The sequence below is a fragment of the Triticum urartu genome, chromosome 1A, assembly GCF_056163025.1.
Source record: "Triticum urartu cultivar PI428250 chromosome 1A, HENAU_Tu73, whole genome shotgun sequence".
NCBI lineage: Eukaryota > Viridiplantae > Streptophyta > Magnoliopsida > Poales > Poaceae > Triticum > Triticum urartu.
The window spans coordinates 24209027-24224714 of record NC_141873.1 but is presented as its reverse complement, the minus strand read 5'-3'; the positions used below and the strand labels follow the sequence as shown (position 1 = coordinate 24224714).

Genomic DNA, 15688 nt, shown 5'->3' with positions numbered 1-15688 from the left:
GATAGGACGACATCTAACATATCAAACTCCATAAGGAGGGCCTTCTTTTTCTTCTTAATGGCAGCCTCAATATTTATACTCCAACCTTTAATTTTCTTTCTAAGAAGATTAGTTTTGCATTGCAAATTATCAACAGAAGAGGTACCGTCAGAGACAGAAGTCCACACATCATGAACTAATTGAACAAAACCAGTTTGAGATAACCATCATTTCTCAATCCTAAACATTTTAGTATTATTGGGCTTTCTAGCCCCAGTATCCAACATCGGGGGAGTATGATCACTGCCCACCCCTGAAAAAATTACAAGTGAAGAAAGAGGAAATGTGCATCCCAGTTCTATCAATGACAGCAAAAATATGATCAATTTGATTATTGGACCAGGTAAAGTTTCTATTAGAGATAGGAAGCTCTAGTAGCCCCCATATGTCTATCCAATCATTAAATAAAAAAAGTGATTTGAGGGTTAATCAAACCACTACTCTTATCAGAGTCTTGTCTAACCAGATTAAAGTCACCACATACTAAAATGGGTAAGAGGCAGTATCCAAAATAGCATGAAGCTCAACTATAAACCCATCTTGAATTCATGATAAGATGAACCATACAACGCATGAGACGACTGAAGAATGAGATTATTACAAAAAGCTTTGCGGCTGAGAGCATCAATGATGACATTTGCCTTGCACGGAGTATGAAAGATACCAAGATCAAAGTTTGAGATAGTTTCCATACAACGCATTTGACGAAGATTGAGATTAAACTGAGAAAAGATATATTGAGGCTCTTGTTGCCAGTGAAGATTTCATAACGCCAGTCAAGCAGATACCGACAAGATATGAGAGTATGGACAATAATTTCTAGTTCTAGATCACGCTTCGGGTAATTATTCTTAGGAGGACTCCATCAACGAGAGATAAAAGCAACAATTTAACATTCTTACATGAGGAGACTGGCAAATCCTTAAAGAGAGGCATCATGGAAGATCTGAAAAGGCTTTGATTTAACTGGAGGAGTGAGAATCTGAGGATGTCGTCAAGGTAGATAATCATGAACTCATCAAGAGAATCCATGAAGACATAGTTTATTAAGCGGGAGAATAACGAAGAACATTGGTGAGACAAAAAGACATCACCAATAAATTCTTTGGAAAGACATCGGCGAAAACGAAAACACAAACCAACGAGACATCTTCGAGCAACGGAGAGGCACTGAGAGCAAACAAGTAAGCCAAGGAATATGAACGGAAACGAACAATGGCCTGATGGTTTTGCCTGATGGCAACCAAACCATGCCTAGAATCACATCGATTTCAGAATTGCAAAGTGGCATGAGAAAAGAGAACTCCGAGGCTTCTGCGCTGACGTTGATGACTCTAACACTTCTTAGAGGAGATTTCCTCACCATAGCCTTTGCCGGAGTAGAGCATGGTGGAGGAGGCACAAGCTTTGCCCAAGTCAAACTTTGTAAACTTTGACCAAGTTTACATAAACAAAATTTATTAACATTCACAATCTAAACCAATACCATTGAATATATTTTCACGTCATATATACCTGTTATTGTGAAACTTTAGATTGGTTTTGATAATCTTGGTCAAACTTTATTAAGTTTGACTCAGGTCAAATCTGATATGTGAAGTAAGTAAAAATGAAGTACTAAACAAAGGTCGAATGTATATACTTTGACCTCGTAATAGAGGTAATTGTTACTTTACATTTTTAGAGTCAAATAAGTTGCAAAGTTTAACATTGCCATTTATCATTTAGTTTCAGGCTGTTCATAATATATACGGTATGCTAGCACTACAAAAAGCTCCGGTCTTAACGCCCCTACGGAAGCTGAGCAGCCTTTCCTCGGGTTCGTAGAGTCGGGTTTCCTATTTACCCACAATGGAGGAGCCGCCCCCACCAACCAAAGCAGGTAGGCGACCACGGTTCATAACACACTCTTCGCACAACAGATCCACTTTGAAGTTGACTTATTCGCTTGGCCAATCGTCGGAATGTGTACGAGATACCATAAGGGCCCAATATCTCAATAGCACCCTTGTCTAAAGCTTCGAATGAGACTGAATATCCGAAATGCAGGAACGATCTGACTAGAAAGTCATTCAAAACTTGATCGAAGAACCAACGTTTATTGAAGAAGCTATAGAGTCGATTACAAAAAGTACTAGTTTGAAAGGCTTGTTGGAATTGATCCGCTATGAGATTTACATTATACGCTAGAGAAGCACCTGAAGTACTAAACATATATGCATTAGTTTTGTAATGGTTGGGGCAGCAAACTCGAATTCGGCAAGAATCTCATTTTTTGGTAGTACGAAGGGGGAATTGGCCCCAAAATTGGATAGGGGTAAAGACACAGCCGGGTGCCGGCAGCTTATTCAAGTGCCCCCCGAACCGCGCGAAATGGTCGCCTATTACACGACTCACAAACTCTGCCCTGGGTGGGGTTACCTATTATTTGTAGGCGGTACGTACGGCGCACGCAGGGCCTCGGTTTGCTGCGTGGACTGTCTATGCATTTCCTACAAAGTGTAATGGAACCCAGCTCAGCTCCGCCGAGCCAAAAGAAAAGGACAGAACAACCGGAGGCTAAGAGTAGAGTATAGCCAAGGGGCTTTCGTCATCCATAAAGGACCTGACGGAAGACCGCGCTCCGAAGTGTGCACTTCGAGTTTTGTTTTAAGAACACTTGGCCTTACCCAGTCCTGCTATCGGCTCAACCCTATTTATTCATCTCTTTTTTTACATGAAGATTTTTTGGATCTCTCTTGTTCATAGATCTTGAAAGCGGATCAATAGAAATTGCTCAAAGGATCTATCTATAGAAAGATCTAGATCTCTATCATCATCTATCTCTATATCTAGATATGGAAGAACCCTCGAAGCCTATCCCCGACGATGATGCCCCCTGGGCGAAAGGAAAGGGGTTGCCATTCTCTTTCTTTCCTCAATCGTTCCGGCCATTTCTCTCATTCATCTCTTTTTTTTACATGGAGATTTTTTGGATCTCTCTTATTCATAGATCTTGAAAGCGGATCAATAGAAATTGCTCAAAGGATCTATCTATAGAAAGATCTAGATCTCTATCATCATCTATCTCTATATCTAGATATGGAAGAACCCTTGAAGCCTATCGCCGACGATGATGCCCCTTGGGCGAAAGGAAAGGGGTCGCCATTCTCTTTCTTTTCTCAATTGCTCCGATCATTTCTCTCATTCCTTTTTGTTTGTTTTTTCGGGTTGGTTTGTTTCCTCCTCCTATCTACGCAATTCTCTGTCTTCGTTCGTGATCATCTTAGGCGAAAGGATAGGTATAAATTTTGTGGAGGGGCGGCTGTGAATGGGCGATTCCCCCTTTTCCATTGAAGTAGGGAAGGGGGTGATTGATCTTTTTTTTGAATCAGGCCTTACTGACCAAGTGGTGGTATAAGCTTCATTGTGGATGAAAAGAAGTCCTTGTGAGCGGAGTTACAAAAGGAAGTTCAAGCTCAAGAAATCCTCTCAATAGGGACTGGGCAAGCAAGCTGTTTGTTTATTTGATCTTACCCGGTTGTGAGACGGGACGTGAAGTCAACCAAGTACATTTGTGTTCATAGTGTCCCCGACACCTTCCTCCTAGCTAAGTATGGATGCTGAAGTTAACTGGAGTGTGGGGCGAGTGCGTGGTAGATGGAACTCCTATTTAGCGCATTTTTTCTTGCACTTCCAACTTGAAGAGGAAGAAGCATCTCTCTTTGCATCTTCAATAGATAGGAAAAATAATCTTGAGGAGTAGAGCATGGTGGTGGATGCACAAGCTTTGCTTCAAGTCAAACTTTGTAAACTTTGACCAAGTTTACATAAACAAAATTTATTAACATTCACAATCCAAGTCAATACCATTGAATATATTTTTACATCATACATACTTGTTATTGCGAAAGTTTAGATTGGTTTCGACAATTTTGGTCAAACTTTATGAAGTTTAACTTAGGTCAAATCTAATATGTGAAGTAAGTACTAAACAAAGGTCGAATGTATATACTTTGACCTCGTAACAGAGGTAATTGTTACTTTACATTTTAGAGTTAAATAAGTTGCAAAGTTTAGCATTGTCATTTATCAAGTTTCGGGCTGTCCATAATATCTACAGTAATGAGGACATAAACATTTCTAAACAAAAATAACAGCACTACCTAGGAAGGATGGAGGAGTAAAAAAGACAAGCGACTCCGCTGGGGATCGAACCCAGAATCTCTGGTTTCGTAGACCAGCGCCTTATCCATTGGGCCACGGAGTCCTTGAATAACCCGACGGAACGTTAAACTTACTCAATAAGATACCAGTGACCGCATCACGATGTAGTTAGTGAAGGCAGTGACCGAGCCATGATGCGGTTAGTGAGGGCTTTGAGTAAACTATATGGTACCAAACTAGGCCAGCACACAGCATATCATAACTGAAGGATTCAGACCACGCAGAAAAATAAATAAATTGTTCAGAACATGGATGGACATGAGAACGCAGGCAACAAAAAAAAAAAGGGAAGAACATTGGAGGAAACGGCTCCAATTATTAACACAGAGGGTGGATGGCTTCAGTCAAGAAGTTCTTATTCAGTCTTGTCCGATAAAAACATCGCTGCGAATATCGATGGCCTCACGGCTAGGTGAGGTAGTTGATGAACTCGACGGCGGTCGCGATGGCGCCTCCGGTGATGGCGTCCTGGGCGATCTTGTTCCCTTTGTTGTTGGTAGCAGCAGAGACCAGGGCGCCGGTTGCAATGCCTCCTATCAACGCATTTTTCTACACGAGCACCGGAAAAGAGAGGGGTTAATAAACAATCTAAGACTGACAGAAAACATGCAACAGTAATATTGATTATGAATGCAAATAGTACTGTATTTTGATGGACAAGAAGATTTCTAACGTGCTAGCACAGCATTAGACCTGCGTAATCCTAGGACAGGGTGTGGAGACAGAAGTTAAAGTTATCATCATGAGTTATGAGATGCCATGGATCTGATTGAATCTTCTCTTACACTACTTAAGCAATTAGCTCAAGATCTTACTCAACAAAAGAAAGATGTAGATTGTCAAGTAGGCAGATAATGTTGTTTGCGACGGGGAGGCAGTCATGCAGGTTTTTTTTTTCTTTTCTTTTTTTTGAAAAGGGGGTATCCTCGGCCTCTGCATCAGAACGATGCATACGGCCACAGCAGTCATGCAGGTAGAATTTCCCTCCACCTAAGGTTCAGTTAAGTGCAAGAAACATGAAAGATCCATTTTCGGAGAATCATTACCCAGTCACGGTCACCACGGGCCCTTTCCACTCCATACTCCATGCCTACATACACCCCAGCAACGGCACCTGCAGATTAGTTGAAAAAGCATCCGAATCTGTCAGCGAAAATTTAGAAGAACGGATGAACGATTCATGTTAACACATTTATTGAGCCAAATAAGACAATAAGAAATGTTCTTCTACTTAGTTACCCCAATATGCACCCTCCTTGCACATTTTCTTCAGCTGCATAAAAAAAACAGAATACCACATCAGTTGCCTGAACCTTAACGCAGGTGCAGAAATAAGGCGACATAATTTCCACTAATCCACAAGTACAGAGCAATTATACAAAAATAGTGTGCAGGGGCTTAATTAGACTTCCAGTTCAGCTCTCTTTCCTCCATTTAAACATTATCCTTTGCTAAAAAAAAGAACCTTAAACATTATCCAACAGGGTATGCTAAAACTAGGCGCTGCTACTGAAATAGCCTGAAGTACTGAACATTTAGTCAGTTCCAGCTTAGAATATATCGGCTGCCTGTCAGTACACAGCTATTGGAACCGCTGTATGAAAAATTGGCTGATTAATTAGTTAACTACCACCCGACCGAGCAGTTACCAATTAACGATTTCCTGAACAATGAGTGGAGCATCTAGTTGTTTGACACTCAGAGAGCAGCAAAACTCAGGGGAAATGGTGCGACATAATGCCCTCTAATTACACGACAGTGATGGCGTCAAGCCACCGGTGTTTACAAAACTAAGTGAGAGAAAAACAAGTGCGGTGGAAAATGATGCTTACTGTCTCTTCAAGCTGGCGCTTCGAGATATCCCCTGCAAAGAAACCAAGATAATTTGGTGTCACATTTGTCTGCACAGCACCAACAAAAACTGATGTACACGAGTGAAAAATACTGCTCTATAACACTGGATTGCAACAGACAGCATCTGGCCAGTATCTAAACAAGATCCGGGTGGTTCTGAATCTAAGCTACTCTGCGTCTCTGCAAACCTGACTATGTCCTCTAATTACACAACAGCGATGGCCTCAAGTAGATGCAATATTTCAGCTAGCACTTAGTCAAGCTGCTTTTCACGAGACAGAGACACTGCATCTGGCTAAGTGTTAATTGAAATATGGCACGCTCTGAACCTAAGCTACTCTGCTTCTTTGCGAAGATGTGAACCTTCATCAAGAAAAAGGAAATCCCCTTTTTATCTATTTCCGGGAACGGTTCCGTCAGTCGATGAGTTTTTTCTTTTCTTTTTGAGAGAGAATGAGTTGATGAGTTAACTGAACACAAACATCCACACAAATAAATCCAGATCCTGTGGCTAACAACACGGTTTCTATACTAGAGTAGGAGAGACGGGATGCGTTGTGGTTACCCCTGTGGATGCAGTCGAAGGCGTCCTCGGCGACCACCCTGCAGGCGCCGACCTGCGCGCATTATCCAGACGCCGGATCAGACACATTGCAATATATACGTCTAGATACATTGGGTTAAAGATAAAGAAGACGAGGGAGGGGGGAGGGGGGTGCGTACGGCGCCGATCTTGAGGAAGCCGTCGACGGTGCGGTTGAGGAGCGGGTTCCCGAGGTCGATGGCCACGTCCACCTTGTTCGACCCCGCCTCCAGCCCCGCGCTAGGCATCTTTCCTTCTCTTGACTGACCAGCTGGGAGCAGTGCAGAGCAAGAAGATGGAGCGGAGTACAGTGAGATACGCAGAGTGGGATATGTATAGAGCGAGACGGAGAGGAAGCAGTGGCTGTGAAGCCACGGGAGCCTTCGACCCTACTCCGCTGGGGGGACTCGCGCCATGGCCACGCGTCCACGGGCGGAAACAAAAGCGTCGCTCCCGGCGCTGGTCCCGTGGGATCCGCCGGTGGACGCACGGCGCAGGATGCCCTGCCGACTTGCTTGCCTCCCCAGGGTTTATCCAAAAAAAGCAAATCGAATGGCGCCCTTGTTTCCATTTCAATTTGGAAATGAAATAGTAAAACGAATTCCTTTTCCAGGATGGTTTTACTCGGCCAAATCTGGATTCCATGTGTTGCCGACACTCAATTTGTCAATTGACAGGACATATCTATCTATCTATCTCATGTTTGGCTGCCATTTCTGAGGTGTAACATGAACCAGCCAGCAAGTTTTGCTTAAAAAAAAGCTGCACATAATACTAGACAAACATTATCTTTTCGGATTTTAAAGTTGATGCCGGGATGAATTCAGTTAGATCGCATAATCCTTCATGAAACAGGCTGGTCCATATATACGGCACGAGGCCACACAATCAAATTTGGACCGCCATGTTCAGATCCATAAAGCAAAAATGCATGGCTGGCACAAACAAAGCAAATGTTCAAAGCTCCAAAGCTTGTATCAAGCAAGGTATGCAAGACAAAAGACTATACCTTGTTCAGGACCTATCTCTTTTTATTCCATCAAGAAAGGTTTGAAGAGATTTGATCTTGTGGCTTCTTTGTTGTCATGCAAATATGATGTGAATCATGCATGTAAGTAAACTTACTAAAGCAGCTATCAAATGTGTTAACTTGCAAGTCTAAGGTGTGTCGAACGTCTACATTAATATGAACAACATTCATTTTCAAAGAAGATACATAGGAAAAGGAAAAAGAAACATGGGTAGAAGAAATGCATATGCCAAAGCAGAGACAGCAGCAAATTAGAGCCGCATAAGGGCATCTCCAAGGGAGACTCGCAAAGCTCCGGTATATGTCTGACCGGACACATTTGTTCACTTATGCAGTCTAATGGGGACCTGTATTGATCTGCGAAGTGGTCCGGACGTCCATTTTCTGGAAAAGTGGAGACAAAGGTAGGGGAGATATACCGGAGTTCGGACATTCACTTGACCAACCAAAAGCCTCCGCGTGATCCTCCTCTCTTTTCTCTCTCCTTAGATGCATGGTCCCCCTCTCATCTCTCTCCTCCCAACCGGACACCACACCGCAAATAACCACCACATGCATGGTCCCCACCTACTTTTTCTTCTCACAGCTAGATACTTTGTAAATAGAGTTGGATGGCTCACTTTCGTATCATGTCCGTGGACCACGTCCGGACACAAAAACGGACATATACCAAAGGAAATTTGCGGGTCAGCATTGGACATGCCCTAAAGAACCCATGCTCATTGCTTATGTACATGTCCAAATCATAACGATTCTTTTAAAGTAGATTGACCAACTAGTACTCCTAGTTAAGAGGAAGACAATGCTTTCTTTTTTCAATTAAAGAAAACAAATTATTTGGCAGGTGATTCTAGTGTCCAGTCTCAAGATGTGCTAGAATTGGTCTTCGCAAATTCAATTCCCACTGTCTATCAAAAAATGCAGCACAACCAGTAGATGCATTAGTTGGTTCTGTAATCAAGGATTTTATTCCATCATTGCACCGTCAAATTTGGGCTTGTCATGCTAATAAACAAGATGAAATCAGAAAAGCTTACATGTCTGCAACATACAACTTGACATCAACAATATATAAATATGGTCAACTTTTATAAACATGGTCACAATATATAACTTGACATCAACAATATATAAATACAGTCAAATTTTATAAACATGGCCACAATATATAACTTGACATCAACAATATATAAGTACGGTCAAATTTTATAAACATGGTCACAATATATAACTTGACATCGACGATGACCTCTCAATTTACATCTTGATACCATGTTGTCTTGTCTGAGTAAAAGTTACAAACAGAAATATATAGATTTATTATTGTGTAATTTTCATGACGGCTGCTAGGCGTCATCCGACTGATCTTAGAGAAAGATCAGCCACCTGACCATCCGTTCGATCGAAGTGTGCAACGCATCTTAATTCCTTCTCTTTTGGATCTACACCCAACAAGCCCAGCAACACGGCACAACGTAGCCTTCTGCAACAACGGGGATGTTGCGAACCGCACGACAGCAGCACCGACGCCTCAACCATGACAACGACGTAGCAACCTCACAACAGTGGATGATGCGACCCAACGAGCGCAACTCCGCCGAGGCAGGACGTTGGACACTGTATGTTCATCACTACCACACATTTGCGTCGATGCTGCAAAAAGCAATTGGGCGATGCCGGCCACCGCCCCTCTCGTCGGTGCCTCCTTGATGCCACCTTACAGCTACACCACCACCACCACTCATGATGCTTTAAAACACCGTCGCCGGTTGACGGAGCAAGATATCAATCGGACGATCCGAAGAGTTTCATAATTTTCATTACAAATAGAAACCCCCAAAAAATAGATAATCACTGAGAAGTTCACAATACCAGACTTCAGGATCTGTGTAACCTCTGTCGAAATGAGTGTAGCCGTTTGATCAATGTATAATCTCGTCTGACCAGAAAAAAGAAAAAGGAAACTTCAGGTAGGCGGTTTGTGTGTACGGCAGAGTCGAGCCCAATCACTCCTCCCATTCCCTCGATGCTAGCCAGCTAAACGCATCTGGTGATCGGTCCGTCCCGTAGGGTGACGGTTAGCGTTTGGAAAGCGGCGATTACGGAGGCGATTAGGTCTCCGTCGTCCCTGTCCTTCGTCTAGCGCTAGCCGCCATACTAGTCGAGATCTACTCCGGCGACTGAGATCCAAACCCGTCTGTTCTCTGTCCCTTGTCCTCCTGGACGGGGGGCGAACCCATCCCAATCCACAAAACAGCCTTTCGCGCGTTCTGGGGCGTGCGATCGTAAACCACTAAAACCCTAGACGTGACCAGACAGCTGTGAAGATGGAGAAAATGGCGGGGCTGCTGGAGAACCTGCGGCTGTCGGAGGAGGAGAGGAAGGGAGTGAAGATCCGGAGGGATGCGCAGGGAAAAGGGAAGCAGACGGAGATCCGGGCGATCGGGAGAGTCTTGTCAGAGAGGCCGGCGCATCTAGATGCGATCTGCAACTCTTTGGGAAAGGTCTGGAGCCCCATTCGCGGAGTGGAATGCAAGGAGTTGGGCGACAACATATTCATGTTCATCTTCAACCAGGAGAGGGAGAGAAGGAAGGCCCTGGAGGACGGCCCGTGGATGTTTGACAACGACCTGGTGGTGATGGAGGAGTTTGTATCGAGGAAGCGGATTGAAGACTATGAGTTCAAGGATATACCTATTTGGATTAGGGTTTATGGGTTACCATTGGGAGACATGGATGAAGATACTGGGGAGATGATCAGAAATATGGTGGGAGAGTTCGTAGAAGCTGACACTAGAGCGGATGGAAGGGCCATTGGGAAATATCTCAGAGTGAAGGTACACCTCCAAATTGGGAAGCCATTGATGAGGGGTTTTAGGCTCGATACAAGACAGGGAGATGAAGGAAGTGAGGAGGAAGATAACCGGGTAGAGGCGGGAGAGAGGCCGGTGAAGAGCAAGGATGAGGAGGAGAAGGACCCTTGGTGCCGGTTTGAATATGAGTACCTACCAGATTTTTGTTACATCTGAGGTTAGCTAGGCCATCTCGAGCGGGACTGTTCAATCAAGCTAAAGAAAGGAGAGATGGCACAATTTGGTAGGTGGATGAAGGCGGACACGGGCATAAGGAGAGGAGGGGTGCCGGATGGGACATGGCGGAGCTCTACGCGTGGTAGCAGTGGGAGTCGGGCATATGGTTTTGGGCGGTCTGGTGTTCGGTCAGGCAGCGACAACCTATCATGGAGGAAGGATGGGAGCAGGTCAGGAGGAGGGAGCGGAGTGGAGAAGGGTCCGGAGGTGAATAGCCCGACTAAGGCAAAAATGGCTGGGGGTAAGGAGGGCACCGTTAGGAAGATCACTGTCAGCGACAAAGCTACGAATGTGCAGGAGGGGGAGGCAACACCTAAGGAGATGGAGCTCCAGGAGAATGGTGCGATGAAGGAGGCGGATGGGGTATGGAGGTTGATGCGTTGGGTAGTTTAGTGCAGAGGAAGAGAAGGGGAAGGGTGGGAAGATGAACATGTCGCAGAAAAACAAGGGTGAGAAGGGAGGTAAAGTTAGGGAGCCAGACAAATTCAGGAGGAGGGAGAGAGCACGGAAAGAGGATAAAGAAGGTGTGTCTCAAGAGGGTACATGAGGGAGTAAGAAGAGATCATGTGCGGAAGAGGAGATGGAAACCGAGGGGAGCAGGTCAGCTAAAAGAGAACGGAGGATGGAGCGGGCGATTGAGGAGAACCGTGTCGGGTCTGACAACAACAACACATCGGCCGGGCTGCAGGAGCAGCCCCGCCGGGAGCAATGAAACTAATAAGTTGGAACTGCCGGGGTTTGGGGAATGGCCCGGCAGTTCGTGCACTCCTGGATCTTGGGAGAAAGGAGGACCCCGATATCTTGTTCTTGGCTGAGAGTAGAATGACGGAGGAGGAGATGGAATGGCTGAGGTGGAAGCTAGGGCTCGCTAGCATGGTGGCTTGGAACCCGGAGGGGAGGAGTAGGGGAGTGGCGATGTTCCGGAGGAGAGGGATGGATGTTACCTTGAGGTCGATGGTGAGGAGGCATATAGATGCAGATGTTATGGATGAGAAGGGGGTATGGAGGCTTACTGGGGTGTACGGGGAATCACAATGGGAGAGGAAAGTGGAGACCTGGAGGGTTCTACGCACACTCAAACAACAACACCAAGGGGGTAGGGCCTGGCTGTGCCTTGGAGACTTCAATGAAATATTGTGCAACGACGAGAAGGTGGGAGGAGTACCGTGAGGCTCTATCTTTTTGCGAACTACAAGATTTAGGTTTTGAGGGTGACATGTTTACTTGGCGGAACCATAGTGAAGTTAGTGCAGATTACATCTGTGAGCGGCTGGACCGGGCAGTGGCAAATGATGGATGGTGTACTCAGTTCCCTGACTTTCAGGTAGTTAATGGAGACCCGAGGCACTCCGATCACAGGCCGGTGGTTGTGTCAACAGAAAAAGAAGATACAGAAACAGGGACCCGTGATACTACCTTTCGCTTTGAGGCCCGGTGGATGCAGGAGGATGGATTTGATGAAGTTATTAAGAAGGCATGGGAGGAAAGCTGGGCGGAAGGGGCAGGAGAGGTGTCAAGGGCGTTGGCGGGAGTGGCTCGAAGACTAACAAAATGGAACAAGGAAGTTGTGGGCGAGCTAGGAGCGAAGCTTAAGAAGGCAAACTGTGATTTGGAAAAATGGAGGCGGCGTGTGATCTCAGAAGAGAAAGTGAAGGAGGAGGCGTGATGGAGAGGAGAGGTAGCATGCCTAGAAGAGATCATCCATATAAAGTGGAGACAAAGAGTGCACATATGGTGGTTGAAGGAGTGGGGGAGGAACACTAAGTTTCTGCATAAGTGTGCTACAGCGAGGAAGAAAAATAACAAAATAAAGGAACTGAGGAGAGAGTATGGCTCGGTGGTGGCGGAGGGACCTGAGATGACTAACTATGTGTGCTCCTTTTTTCAGGATGTGTTCACTTCAAAACGCAGCACCAGATCGTCGGAACTGGCGCAATGTGTCTAGGCGCGGGTTACACCGCAAATGAATGAGTGCTTCATGAAAGAGTTCACACAAGAGGAGATAAAGGTAGCCCTCGACCAGATTGGCGATTTGAAAGCACCTGGACCTGATGGTATGCCATCGTTGGTGTATAAAAACACTGGAGTATGATGGGTGGAAGGATTGTGGAGGAGGTGATGCATGTGCTGGATGGTGGACAGATGCCGGAAGGGTGGAACGATACATATGTGGTGTTGATACCGAAGGTGAAGAACCCAACCAGAATAACGGACTTGAGGCCTATAAGTTTATGCAATGTTCTGTATAAGATTGTCTCAAAGGTGTTGGCCAACCGACTAAAGATTATCTTGCCCGAGGTGATCTCAGATAACCAGAGTGGTTCGTGCCGGGGCACTTGATCATGGATAATGTCCTTATTGCATATGATCTTTCCCACATGCTGCTGAACAAAAGAAAAGGAAAGGAGGGCTACGCAACGATCAAGGCTGATATTAGCAAGGCGTACGACCGGGTTGAATGGAGCTTTCTCAAGCTCATGATGGAGAGGCTGGGATTCTGTAATGCATGGGTTGGGCTGTTAATGAAATGTGTTTCTACCGTCCGGTACCAAATAAAGGTTAATGGTAGCATCACAGAGCAGTTCGTGCCCACCCGGGGCCTGCGCCAAGGAGATCCCCTCTCACCGTATCTGTTCGTCATTTGTGCAGAGGGATTGTCTGCGCTATTACAAGCGGCTGAGAGAGAAGGAAGGCTGGGGGGTGTTCGAGTATGTCAGGGGGCTCCGGCCATTTCCCATCTATTCTTCGCCGATGACTCGGTCCTAATGATCAGGGCCAACAGTACTGAGGCGAACGAACTGAAGCGAATACTTGACTTGTATGAGGAATGCTCGGGACGGTGCATCAACAAGGAGAAGCGTGCCATCATGTTCAGTGCAAATACACGGGTGGAGCAGAAGGAAAATGTGAAGAGGGGTGTTGGCATTTCATGTGAAACCTGGAATGAATGCTACCTTGGATTACCTGTGTATGTGGGACGATCTCGCAAGCAAGTCTTTGCGTACTTAAAGGATGCAGTCTGGCGACGGATGCAAGGATGGAAGGAACGACTCTTGGATAAAGTGGGAAAGGAAGTGCTTGTGAAGGCCGTGGCCCAAGCCATCCCGACATATGCCATGTCTTGCTTCTACCTGACAAAAACCCTATGTGATGAGATTAGCTCGCTCATTGCGAAGTTTTGGTGGAGCCAGCAAGATAGTGAGTCCAAAATACACTGGATTGGATGGCCAAAACTGAGAAAGCCAAGGCGCAGGGGGGCCTAGGATTCAGGGACATACATTCCTTCAATATAGCGATGCTGTCCAGGTAGATATGGCGGCTGATCCAGAAACCAGAGAGCCTGTGCGCCCAGGTGCTGAGAGCCAAGTATTATCTGAATGGCGATATCCTGAGTGCAGCACCGAGGGAGGGCATTTCATACACCTGGAGGAGCCTCCTTCAGGGACTGGAGTTGGTCAGACACGGCTACATATGGCATATTGGCGATGGTCAGCAGGTTGATATCTCGGAGGACCCATGGCTGCCAAAAGCTTGGACACGGCGGGTGCAAACACCGAGGAACGGAATCCTGCTCAACAAAGTGCATGAACTTATAAACCCCATCACTGGGAAATGGGATGAGGAGTTGGTACGAGATATCTTTGTCCCAGAAGATGACAATCTGATCCTTGCGATTCCTTTGCGGGAAGGCATGCATGATTTCATAGCGTGGCACTATGACGAGAAGGGCATGCATTTAGTAAAGCAAGCATATAAACTAAAGGTGAAGATGCATGAGATAGCAAATGGAGTGGAGGCAGGCAGGAGTGGAGAACTACATGGCTCTCTCAATGCGTGTGAGAACATGTACTGGAGCCGGATATGGAAGATGCCGTGCCAGAGCAAGATCAGAATGCTCACATGGCGTTTGGCCCATAACTCGCTAGCCACACGCGCCAATCTAGAGGCTAGAGGGATGGTTATTAAAGACACTCGCTGCCTTCTTTGTGCGCGGAACGTCGAGGATGGTGGCCACCTTTTTATCCGGTGCAAGGAAGCTAAAGAGGTGTGGCGCGCGCTGGGGAAGGAAGCTGTCAGGATGGAACTGGAGAGTTACAACTCCATAGGGGATGTCATGGATCACTTGTGGTGGAGGATAGGGTGCAGATCCTGTACTTCTGGTGGGAGTGGTGGAACGAGAGGAACCGTGTCAGGAAGAACGAAGGCAGAACACGGGCAACGGAGATAGTGCACCGGACTAAGATAGCCACCATGGAGTACTGGGAGATTCTGGGGAAGAAGGAGCGACACTCTTCCAGGGTGAAGACTAAATGGCGGGCACCTGAAGCGGGCATTCTGAAGTTTAACATTGATGGTGCCCATGTGCCAGAAAGCTCACACTCTGCGTGGGGAGTGGTTGCCCGTGACCACACTGGAGATGTAATAGCTTGCATGGCAGGGAGGAACGAGCATGTCCATGATGCATTTGCAGTTGAGTTACGAGAGGCCGAGGGCGCAGTGGAACTGATTGCCCATCTTAGGGCGATCCAGATCAGCATCGAAACTGATTCACAGCTTCTCCAGGCGGCCCTTACTCAGAAGGAGCCAAGCTTTTCAGCGTATGCCTCGGCTCTGGACGACCTGAAGATCCAAATGAGGCTATGGTTCTCCAAGTGTGATGTAATCGCATGCAGGCGGGAGGCCAACGGTGTTGCGCATGAGCTCGCTAAGCTAGGATATGAATGTAATGTGGATGAATGTAATGTGCACGAACCCACCATATGCGCTTTGCTTTGACCCTCAAAAAAGAGTCGAGCCCAATCTCCTCGGACTGAACTGGTCGAGCCCAGCCATTCCCCTCCACCGTCTCCCTCACCGGACACACTCAACCCAGACCTAGCGACCGCC

At 46.2% G+C, this 15688-nt stretch overlaps 1 protein-coding gene and 1 non-coding gene across 2 annotated transcripts; both read right to left on the bottom strand.

Annotated features, from left to right (window-relative positions):
• Positions 1 to 4215: 4215 nt before the first annotated feature.
• TRNAR-ACG (transfer RNA arginine (anticodon ACG)) lies at positions 4216 to 4288 on the bottom strand. Its single transcript has one exon. It is a non-coding gene; the product is annotated as a tRNA-Arg (tRNA).
• A 153-nt stretch (positions 4289 to 4441) lies between these two features.
• LOC125543795 (outer envelope pore protein 16, chloroplastic) lies at positions 4442 to 7103 on the bottom strand. The gene is made up of 6 exons (XM_048707268.2): positions 6823 to 7103; positions 6665 to 6716; positions 6078 to 6109; positions 5485 to 5518; positions 5292 to 5359; positions 4442 to 4794 (listed from the first exon to the last, which is right to left on the bottom strand). The coding sequence occupies exons 1-6, from the start codon at positions 6928 to 6930 to the stop codon at positions 4654 to 4656; spliced, it is 435 nt and encodes a 144-aa protein (XP_048563225.2). The 5' UTR covers positions 6931 to 7103; the 3' UTR covers positions 4442 to 4653.
• Positions 7104 to 15688: the final 8585 nt, after the last annotated feature.